The 10,293-nt window shown below is 54.2% G+C and overlaps 6 protein-coding genes across 6 annotated transcripts; all 6 read right to left on the bottom strand.

Moving 5' to 3' along the window:
• Positions 1 to 18: 18 nt before the first annotated feature.
• Positions 19 to 430, bottom strand: LAESUDRAFT_762384 (uncharacterized protein; the record flags this gene model as incomplete). Its single annotated transcript, XM_040913096.1, has 2 exons — positions 19 to 153; positions 212 to 430. The coding sequence occupies 2 exons, from the start codon at positions 428 to 430 to the stop codon at positions 19 to 21; spliced, it is 354 nt and encodes a 117-aa protein (XP_040760703.1).
• Positions 431 to 1,110: 680 nt separating this feature from the next.
• Positions 1,111 to 3,543, bottom strand: LAESUDRAFT_738473 (multicopper oxidase; the record flags this gene model as incomplete). The annotated part of the gene is made up of 13 exons (XM_040910900.1): positions 1,111 to 1,159; positions 1,298 to 1,357; positions 1,449 to 1,474; positions 1,569 to 1,688; positions 1,746 to 1,799; positions 1,853 to 2,291; positions 2,359 to 2,390; positions 2,453 to 2,565; positions 2,937 to 2,979; positions 3,040 to 3,081; positions 3,137 to 3,179; positions 3,307 to 3,388; positions 3,441 to 3,543. 13 exons carry the CDS (start codon positions 3,541 to 3,543, stop codon positions 1,111 to 1,113), a joined length of 1,206 nt encoding a protein of 401 aa, XP_040760702.1.
• A 718-nt stretch (positions 3,544 to 4,261) lies between these two features.
• Positions 4,262 to 4,528, bottom strand: LAESUDRAFT_660705 (uncharacterized protein; the record flags this gene model as incomplete). Its single annotated transcript, XM_040904888.1, has 1 exon — positions 4,262 to 4,528. A coding segment is annotated over one exon (267 nt), but the record flags the coding sequence as incomplete, so codon positions are not given.
• Positions 4,529 to 4,596: 68 nt separating this feature from the next.
• LAESUDRAFT_625247 (uncharacterized protein) lies at positions 4,597 to 4,941 on the bottom strand (the record flags this gene model as incomplete). The annotated part of the gene is made up of 3 exons (XM_040903326.1): positions 4,597 to 4,641; positions 4,689 to 4,849; positions 4,881 to 4,941. Coding segments are annotated over 3 exons (267 nt in total), but the record flags the coding sequence as incomplete, so codon positions are not given.
• Positions 4,942 to 5,016: 75 nt separating this feature from the next.
• Positions 5,017 to 5,910, bottom strand: LAESUDRAFT_791133 (uncharacterized protein). Its single transcript, XM_040913929.1, has 3 exons — positions 5,774 to 5,910; positions 5,360 to 5,724; positions 5,017 to 5,336 (listed from the first exon to the last, which is right to left on the bottom strand). The coding sequence occupies exons 1-2, from the start codon at positions 5,893 to 5,895 to the stop codon at positions 5,484 to 5,486; spliced, it is 363 nt and encodes a 120-aa protein (XP_040760699.1). The 5' UTR covers positions 5,896 to 5,910; the 3' UTR covers positions 5,017 to 5,336; positions 5,360 to 5,483.
• Positions 5,911 to 8,304: 2,394 nt separating this feature from the next.
• LAESUDRAFT_762381 (uncharacterized protein) lies at positions 8,305 to 8,675 on the bottom strand (the record flags this gene model as incomplete). Its single annotated transcript, XM_040913095.1, has 2 exons — positions 8,305 to 8,522; positions 8,588 to 8,675. 2 exons carry the CDS (start codon positions 8,673 to 8,675, stop codon positions 8,305 to 8,307), a joined length of 306 nt encoding a protein of 101 aa, XP_040760698.1.
• Positions 8,676 to 10,293: the final 1,618 nt, after the last annotated feature.

Raw genomic sequence — 10,293 nt, 5'->3', positions numbered from 1 at the left:
CGCTCCTTGTCCGCGTCCTCACGCTCCTGCTCCTGTGGTGTCTTTGTGTTCGCGCTCTGGGACAACGAGGGGGGCGTCTTCGGTTCCGACAGGGAACGCCTCCGGAACATTCGGGCAGGCGCGCGCACTCTCGCTCTTCACGTCCTGAGCATCCTGAACATCCAGAGCGTCCTTCTTCTTCTCGTCCTCGCTCATCTCCGCTTGTACGCACCACGTCCACAGAGCATCGTGCATCGTGCGATCGAAGAGCGGCTCGGGGCACCAGCGGGCCGTTTTCGATGGTGCCGTTTGACGTCCCCATGTAGTTCGTCGACTCTGAGGTCAGCGAGAATGCCGGTCGCTGGAAGTTCTGCGCAGTGGCTGCGGACGCCCAATGTACGAGTGCTGCCACAGAAGCTGCGAGAAGCGCACAGCGAGCAACGGACGCCATAGTTAAACTAGACAAAGGAGCACTCAGAGGATGAAGGTCGCCAAGCCAGGCGGAAGCAAGCAACGCACCCCGTCCAATTTATGCGTCTCCGCTTTCACGCCAATTACGGCAGAAGGGCGCGGCGGTGGGCGCGGCAATGATGATCTCGTGAATAAGGCACATAGGGGAAGCACATAAAATGGCAGGACGTGGCTTCAGTGTACCCCAAAGATCCAAACTTTTGATTGCGTCGTGTCGAGAGAATTAATGATCTCGACCACGGAGCAGACTGCCATGATTCCCCTTCACGAACGTGCTAAACCAAGGCGTTGTCCGCATGATGCACATATCACGCACCAATCATTGGGCACGGCAAATTGCATGTCCTCTGAGCAGCCCGGAAGATTCTTTCGGTATCGAAGGTTCAGCCACAGGAGCCGCGTACCCATAGAAACTGTGCCGTGGACACTGAATTCGAACGTGTATGCAAATGCGGCCGCCGAGCATATGATCTAAAGGCTTTCGGCTAGCATTGTATTGAATAAATAGCTATATAGATGTCCTTGGATTACACACCAATTCAAACTGCACCGAATACATTTGAGCACCATGCGCAAATGGCTTTATCAGATTGCAACCTTGAAGATAGCGGTCTCTATCATCTATTGCCGCGAATATTGGTCTATCATATATTGAGGAATTTAGAACTTCTGGCTTTGAGCCGGCAGCACATTGAACTGGAACAGTAGTCTAGCAGCCTACAGAAGGTGGAATGAGCTCTTGACTGAACGGAAAGCCTTGCAAACATGACTACTTACCATATGCTATTCGATATCTGCCGAAAACAACTCGTGAGTCACGCAGTCCGGTTGAGGCACTGGAAATCACGTATGGCAGTGGAATGCCCAGTATCCCGGATTGTCATCCACAAAACGGAGGATCATCCAGCTAATGCAGGGATCACAATCGTATACCGACTGATGAACATCAATTTGATCAAAACTCGCTCCCGCTGGTCAATCAAACGATGAAAACTCACTCCATCGGCGCGGTGTTAATCACACTCTGCCCTTCGTACCTGCCATCGCCAGAAGCCATGATAGCCGTACAAGTGGAATGGATGATCGCCATCGTCGAAGTTGTCAATGATCATCTATACTGTCGCAATCTCGTTGACCGTCGTGATGAGCTGCGAACCAGAGAAGTCTGTGGACCCGTCACTGGTGGAGTTCCCGAGTTGCGCGTATATACTTGAGGCGCTCTTGAGGGGGTCCCAGGACTGTGGATTCGTGGTGAATATGACAGGGTGAAGAAAGAAGGGAATAGGTGAACGTACGGTGTTGTTAATAAACGCGAGGTAACGCGAATAGTGGTCTCCGCCCTCGGGGTACTGCGTCGAAACGGTGAAGTACGTCGAGCGATGACACCATCAGCACTCGTCACCCATATAAACGCGAAGGAAATGCGCAACGTAGGCTCCGGCGCCGGTCCTCCACCGACAGGTACGAGGTCCGCCGTGTCGAGCGTACCCGGGGCACCGCTCGGCAAACTCGGCGAATTGTTCAGCAGGTCGATATCGGGCATAGCATCATCGTCCACTCCGTAGTGGATCACGCCCCGGATCTCCGGTTGGCATCCTGGGTTATCGTATGTGAATGCGGTCTGGTGAAGTGTGGCACGCATCCAGTACGCTCCCGCCATCTGGTTCGTTCGAAGTAGCACGTTATACCGCTGCGTTACGGTGATGGAGACACTAGACACCTCAACCGGGTAGACGGTGGTGCCATCTGCCTCGATGACCGTGAGCATGTGGTTCTCCACGGAAAACTCCAACGCCACGAAGGTGCCCGGATCAATGAGACGAAGGCGGTACGTCTCGTTGCTGAAGTAGGGTATTATCAAAACATAAGTTCCAAATAAATCCTGTGGTACCTCCGTCAGCAACCGACTCATTTCTGGGGGTGCCATCATTTCCGCTTGGCTACAAGAAGCGATAGGTTCAATGGCAATTCGACGAGGAGAAGAGTAGTTTGTATGGCTTACAGTGAAGTAGTATTCTAGGAGGTCCGTGGAGAACCCATGGAACAAATCTGAGATCTGTGTTACGAGGTCCTTATCATAAGAAGGGGCCCGGGAGAAATGCCACTTTGTGCGCGCTTAGTGCCGCCTCACACACGCTTCATGTGGCAAGGCAGGTAGGACAGGGGTGAGGATGCACTAGGACCTCTGTAAGATGACCCGGCGTCCCAAGCTCGAGTCGCCGTGGTCATCAGCACAGATTGCATCGGGCTTATCAAGAGGTTGGTAGTGAAGCGGTAGGATGGCGGTAGCGAAGCGATATGAAGCGGCAGAGTCGAGCGTGCAGGACGAAGAGGCGGGACGAAGCGTGCACAAGGCGGTACTAAGCGTGCGTGAGGCGGCAATTTCCCCACACCCCATAAGAAGAATCCTTCTCGACCGTGCCATGGACAACCACTGAGCACAAGTAAGTAACGAGACGAGTTTAGCAGAGAGTGCGATTACTCACGAGCGCCAATTATACCGTCTACATATTGGATGCTATAATCTACCTTATTGTTAGCTTTATGTGGTCAGAAACGGTGCGCTTCCGTACATTACAAGACACTTACCGTGAAGTTATACACCATAGATTCGCCAGGTGGAATACCACACTGTCATGGTGGGCCATTGATCAATGGGAAACAAAGCACGCGGCCATCACTGTACCTGTGTAATTCCGTCGGTACCATCATAATAATTCGTGCCGTTTCTGCGCCATGCGTGTGAGTGACGATGGTATACAGGCGAGGATGAAGAGAACTCACTGATACAAGCCGTGCCAGTGAAAGGCCCTGTGAAAATGGAAGTGAGCGTGCGCACGGGTGGCAATAGCATACGTGGCATTGACCATCTTGTTCGTCACGTTCACAATGATTCGATCTCCGGTGTTTGCCTCGATCATTGGCCCAGGATAAAGTCCTTGATAAAAACGTCAACACGGAAGACGGTCACAAACGTTGCACAGACTCACCATTGACAACAAGCATGGTCTTTTCGACACCGTCTTGGGTGCCTGTCCCGTCCTCCACAACAAAATCATAATATCTAGTCGTAGTTTCGTCGACCATATCCATGCTCATAAAATATGCACGGAGTCCATTTTTTGGACTGCTACCATCTCATCGGTCGTGTTGCCAAGGAAGACAAGCGATGGCTCTGCAGCCCAAGCCTGAGCTCAAGTCTAAGGGCGAGCCCAAAGAAGATGAGCGCAGCAGTCGCGACGGCTATGACAAGGAACAGAATGCGGCGCCATGTCGGTCTCGGTCGAGCCACGGTAAGCACGACGTCCTCATTCGACGGGGGCTCCTTCAGAGCATGCGCACTGGAGCTGTCCAAGGCCATCACACCATTGTCGAAGTTGAGACGCGTCTGTATCCTGCAGACTGTGCAGCCTTGCATAAGAAGTCAGCGGAGCGCCCTCGTGCGTCCCAAATGCGTATGATAGGAGCATATCGCACCAAGCTCTTCAAGTGCATTCTGCAGGTACCAGCCTAGGCATCCTTCTGAGGAGGTGAGCACACAAACCAAGTAAGAATGCAAACACTAACCAACGTGCGCCGGGAAAAGTTTCGTAGGACTTCCGGCAATAGAAGACCGCGTTTTTTTCTCGAGGGACCAGGAAGATGGGCTCGAGGACACGCATATATGCCGCATTGAGGTGGATAGTCGCTCAATCTTGGGGTCTCCTTCAACCTGATGCGACTGATGGCCACTGATATACCAAATCACGATCACGCGACTCGCCACCGCACCACCAGCCTATCAGCACCCGCGCATGTGTCAGTCGCACACTCAAATCGGAACGCAGTCGAACGGAACTGACATCTTGCCCTTCTCTGCGGCCACCGCCCCGAACACAGAGGGCACAGGGATCCCACAGCAGTCGCCACACCCCACCTCACGTTGGCCCGCACCCCCCCGAAGTCCCGCGTGCGTGTGCGCGTGGCCTAAATGCGCGTCGTCTTCCTCGACCTCACTCCGCGGCGGGGGCATCGGGCCATCCCATGAAAGAATCGACCCGAAGAGAGAGTGCTGCATGACCGGCAGCTTTCCAAGCACCGAGTTCACCTTGTCACACGTCTTTACCTACAGAAGTCGCGCTGTGAGACACGGTCGTACTGCCCGGCAGAAATGTCATCAAGCATGGGCGAATGCAACCATAGCGAGGCTGTCTTCCTGTCAACAGAAGGCGCATGACAAGGTGAGTCATCCGTTGGACGGTCGTGCGACCTACCGAGTTAACGAATTTGATGCATGCAAAGTACATGCAGTGCTTCGCATGCTCGTCCACGATTTCGCTATCATGAATAGCCTTGAGCTTGATGTACTTGTGTCCTGTGATGCCCGATGAAAGAGCGACCCAAAAATCCTGCAAACCAGCTACTCACCTCGCAGCTGCGCAGACCCAAACAGTCGTCCAGACCGCAAACGCCGTGCGAATTAGTAGGCTCCAACCAATAGGTCGATTGTATCGTCTCGGATCGGGAATAGGGTGTCTCTCCCAGGGAGTTCAAGAGTGGAATCGGACAAGCACCAGACACAGAGCTTGCAAAGGCAGCAACCCAGACTACCATCGAAGCAGTGAAGGAAGCACAAATGGGCTCTATGGCCCGCGGACTAGTGCAGATACTTCTCATTGAGCGCGTGCACTTCCTTCGCGAGGTATGGTCAGTTGAGACTCCGCGCGAGGTCAGCCTGCAGCTTGCGCTCGTTATCGCCTGCGCGCTGGCATGCCAGCTTGACCTCCCATCCGAGGAGGTTGTACAGCAGTCTCATTGAGGCTGGATCAGACAGAGAGACGACGGGAGGAAAGGATCAAGTAGGCGTCAACCAGAGGCAGGTTCAGGTGCTTCATCACATATGCGATCTGCAAACGGCCTAGTGACATACCGTGACAGTCGCACTGCGGGACACGCCTACACGACAATGCACCAGCACTTTCCCTCCATCCTGGCGCGCCCTATCGATCCACTCACAAATCGGCTCCTATTGCGGCTCCAGCGTGTCAATCCCATCATCGCACTATGTCGAGCACCTTGAATCGGATCTCATGCTCCTCAATGAAGAGCGAACCATGTCCATGCGGGCCGTTGCCAGGGACAAACTGCGCATTCAGGTTCACGCCAGCATAGGCACATGACGATTCTGAGGCGGACGCCTCCAGGTTAAGTGGTGGCATAAGCGCCCACTCGCTGACAGCGACGACGTGCGTGATCCCGAGCGCATGCAGCATGTATGCGTTCGTAGCATCGTTCCTATAAAAGACTCAGCGACTTCCAAAAGTCGACAGACGAAGATACGCACAAGTTCCCAAGGTACAAAAACGGTATCACCTGACGTGGGAAACTCCCATCGAACCTCGGGTCGTCGTTGAACCACACCTCATGGTCACGAATCGACAACAGCGCAGATGGGTTCGGCATCATGCTTGCGCGCGGCCGGCCAATCCCCACAATTCCGTGAGCAATCAAATCCTTGTCGCTCTCCGACTGGCTCCTCAACGGCCGAGCAGTCACGGCCGTCAACAGTTCCTGGGGAGTTGGTGGTATGGCAAACGAGACCAACTTCTGAGTAGCTGCAGGATGGTCAGTCGCATCGCCGCCTTCAGAAGCTTGATCAACCTCAGCGGGATTGTCGACTTGCTTCTCCTGTTGAGACCCACAGAACGACACCCTGCCCCTTCCTCTCCTTCCCTCTCTCGCGCTCCATCCATGCCTCGATCCTCTTGAGCACCGGCAGATCCGCCGGATACACGAAGAACGACCGCCGCTTCTCGTTCTGCAGCTTAAGATACGCCTCGGGTAGCGAGATCCGGCGAAGCGCCAACAGAAGCGTCAGCGCGAGGACCGAAGATTCGGTGTACCCATCCGCAGAGTAGATCAGCATCTTGTACGGACGCGTGCGCAGCGGGACGAGCTCATCATACATAGAGGTTGAGGTCTGGCTGGTGGCACCGGAGGAAGCATACAACGCAGTCGAAGGTGAGGAAGAGGAGGAACCGGAAGATGATGGAGCTGGTGAGGGAACAGACGAAGACAGGAAAGGCGCAGACGTCGACCGCGTGCACGTATATGCGCTCGAAGTCGCAACCGGAGACGAAGGCAAGAACGAGCTCGGCAAAGAGCTGGATGAATGAACCAGACGCGCGGCGCTCGGCATACACATGCGGCAGCATCGGCGGCCGTGGCGGCGGCGTGAGCTGCACTCTGGCAGCAGCAAGCGTGAGAGGCGCAGGCAGTTGCAACAAGCCCTCCAGGAACGCAATGACCGGCGCAAGCGCATTTCTCATCGTCGCCGTGCTCGGTGGTGAGCTTGGGAACGGGAGGTGTATCACGGAGCTTGCACCCGGAGGCGGACGCGCTGCAATCCGCGTCTTGCGCGCCTCCTCATCGGAAAGATGACTTAACTCCGTGACGCAGTGCTCGGTTACTTACGCTCGAGTGCGCTCAGGTGCTCCTCGGCAGCACGCACGTGCGCTGAAGTAGGGAAGGGCGCGAAGGTGACATTGCATGCGCACCAGGAGATGAGGCATCGTCTTCTCCATTTCTGCGGGGGAGGCCTCTACATAGCACGAAGATATTGTAAGCGGCAAGATCCGCCGACAGATATCGAACAGCGCGCGGAGCGTGCTTCGCCTCGACTGCATCCTGGAATTTCTCCGCAAGCGCGAATGCGGCATGAGTGTTGCCCTTGGGCGAATACACTATGATGTTTGAGATGGTCGCAAAGACGTGCTGGAGGGAAAGCCCGCTCAGCTCTATCCAATAGAGAATGTCATGACGAGGACTTGGCAGGGGTAACTCATGATCTCCTCGCATCCGCCACGGCCTGCCGTTGCGCGACGGGGATCAGAGTTAGAAAGCACAAGTGCACATCAAATTCACAGGATCACCGCATGTCCGTCGCAGATGATGTCACGAGGCTTCATCCGCGTGTGTGTCCAATACGAGGCAACTACGCGTACTTATCCTCGCCCTTGCCTGCACCTCTCGCACTAGCCAACAGCGCAGATCACAGCCCCTTACCGCACACATGATTGAGAACTGGTGCAAACAGACACTGTCTCGCCAGCTCCACATTTCTTTCGCAGCACTGCACCAGCTCCACCCAGCAGCTTCGCGCTTCTCTTCATTTCATGAACGCACAACAACGCAGAAGCGGGCCCAAGCCAGCGGAGCTTCCGCTCTATCACTTCTTGGGCCAAAGTCCCGGCCGATAAGCCAACGCTGGAAGCCTTCGCACCTCCGCGCGCTGAATAGAGGGAACGACGATCATCTCTATTTCTGCGAGCATCCTCTGCCGAGACAGCCCCCGTGCTTCGAAAGGACAGATGCCCAACGCAAAGGACATGGGCGCAGCAATGGCGATGTGCGTGATGGAAGAATACGGACAGACTATATGCGCCGTTCGACAGATCGCAAACAATGCATGCAGCCGCGAAGGAAGGAGAACAAGAACGATATGATTGATATGATTGATACAGACGGAACTTACCATTTGTATACCGAAGTTCCTCAGGCTGATCCCGTCAGGGACGCGGGGTTCGACGAACACGCATGACTACATGACACGGCAATGATATAGCCGATGATGACTCCCCACCAAGGCCAGCAGAGATGAAAGAACCATTCAGCAGTCCTGTCTAGTATGAGACGCCCATTAGAATTGCGTTCGAGATATGATACAATCCATTCACACCTGCATTCCAAGCGTTGGCCGCACAGACGATGGTGGGTAAGATCCGTCAGTGGCCCGCATAATTTACCAAGGAATGCTGGAACGGATGCCGTTCGTCAGGCTAGATACTCACACAGAGTGCTGTCCAGTAACGCCCGTTACGACGGGTTGATAGTGCCACCCAGAGGAATCCAATCACGACAAATATCAATGACAATACGTGGCCGAAACGCGCGAGTGATGGCTTTGAACGCGGCAGATATCTCTGTCGGCTGAACGACGTCGAGCCTGATCATGAGCAGCTGGGACACGGGGCACTTCTCGGAGAGGGAAGACAGGACTTCGGGCTTGCGGAGGGTGGCCACCGCAATGTCGCCTTCAGAGAGGACGGGTTAGCAGGTGTATTCTAGGGCGAGAGCCAGATCGGTGATGTAGACTCACGTGTCCCGGTGACTGCAACAGATTGAGCATCAATGGAGACGCATGTTAACTGGGGCTGGTTCACGGTGAGCCAGACGCGCAGAACCATTGCTAGGGGATGTGACGTGATGAGAGAGCACAAGAGTGGAGATTGCGTGCGAGTAGCTGCAGCAACTTGGACATGGCCAAAGTGGTAGAGCCCTGTGCAATATGACCGGAATTCCCATGCGACAGCATAGACGTAGCGGCCGCACTAGCTCACTGAGTCAGCATCCTAATAGATAGCAGTGGCTGTGCTGATCGCGTTCCGTGTGTAATTCCACGTGCACCGCACCGCGCGCCACCACAACGAGACACATTGGCCCGTGCTAGTGGATTCATTCATTGAAAATTGATCGAAAAGTCACTGAGATCTGAGTGCGGCGGCAGGCGATGAAGAGCGACGGCACGCAAATGCAGCTTGGGAACCTGCTGCGAACTACCGCAGTGGCTGTGATGATCGTTGTGCTGATCGTGTGCAGACTGGACGAACTGGGTGCGATCGCTAGCGGAAGCGAGCTCGAGAGCGGCACTCACGCACCAACCATCTTCTCCTCGAGGTACGGCAAATGCTCGGACAGTGTTGGTACGAGCCTATCCAATGGGCTGGGACCACATTTTCTCTGACCTGCCCAGCTCAGTGCTCAAGCTCAACTGTCCATCTGAATCCTTGCTCTCCAGTCCTTCGCCGAGGTTTTGACCAAGCTGGATGACAATGCACTCCCCGATTATTATTTTATTCTCTTCATCTGCGGGCGAGATAAAGCTCGCATATCACCAGGCTCTTCTGCGCTTTCTCCCTCACAAGGCAAAGCATTCCACTCGTGCGGAGGCGACGCCCACAATCGACATCGGCTTGCTGAAGGCCGCCTACGAAACACTAACCGATCTTAATATCCGCTTCATCTACGGTGTGTCAAAGGGCTCAGAAGAATGTGGCTCATATTGGGCAGCGTACTGCGCAAAGAACCTCTCTGAAAGATTTCGAGCAGCCATCTGATGAAGAAGGGCCGCTGAGATGGAGGTATGGTTGTCGATATAATGCGGCGCATGTACACAGCGTCCTGTTGAGCTCCTATCCCTGTGGAATAATATTAGCAAATCAATCGTTTTCGTTCCTACAAGACACATGCGATCTAGTGGTAGCACATGCACACATTGGCAACCAATCGCAGGAATGCGACACGTAGTCGAAGCGTAATGGCAATCTACCTGGTGTGGTTGAAGTAAAACAAATTGTGGAAGGAAGGCATCCTGAAAGAGTCATCCACCGGCAGCGAGATATCTGCAGTACAGATCGTGGTGGATGTCGAGGCTATGCAGTGGCTTGTACTGCTCTATGAGGAGATAGATGCCGTTCTGCGATGGCAGAGCATCCAATTTGCTCTGATGTACGAAAATCTTGCGAATGATGCCTGCACTCCAGGTGCCGCTAGGATAGTCGCCGAAGATTACCTGACTATCCCCTGGCGAGCGGTCATCTGTAAATTGAATGCCGCGACGCCCAATCGCGTTCTGCAAGAAGACGTTTCGGAGGACCAGCCTTCTTTTACTAGGCAGCTCAAGCAAAACTCTTGAGATGGCACCGGGCCCTGATATCTTGTTATTTATTGTCTGCGTAAAAACATCATTCAACAGTACAGCACGGGAACATCAGAAAAAGCGGAGCAAAAGAGACCGTTACGATC

Source organism: Laetiporus sulphureus (genome assembly GCF_001632365.1).
Source record: "Laetiporus sulphureus 93-53 unplaced genomic scaffold LAESUscaffold_44, whole genome shotgun sequence".
Taxonomy (NCBI): Eukaryota; Fungi; Basidiomycota; class Agaricomycetes; order Polyporales; family Laetiporaceae; genus Laetiporus; species Laetiporus sulphureus.
The sequence above is the reverse complement of the archived record's forward strand: the minus strand, read 5'-3'. Positions and strand labels throughout refer to the sequence as shown.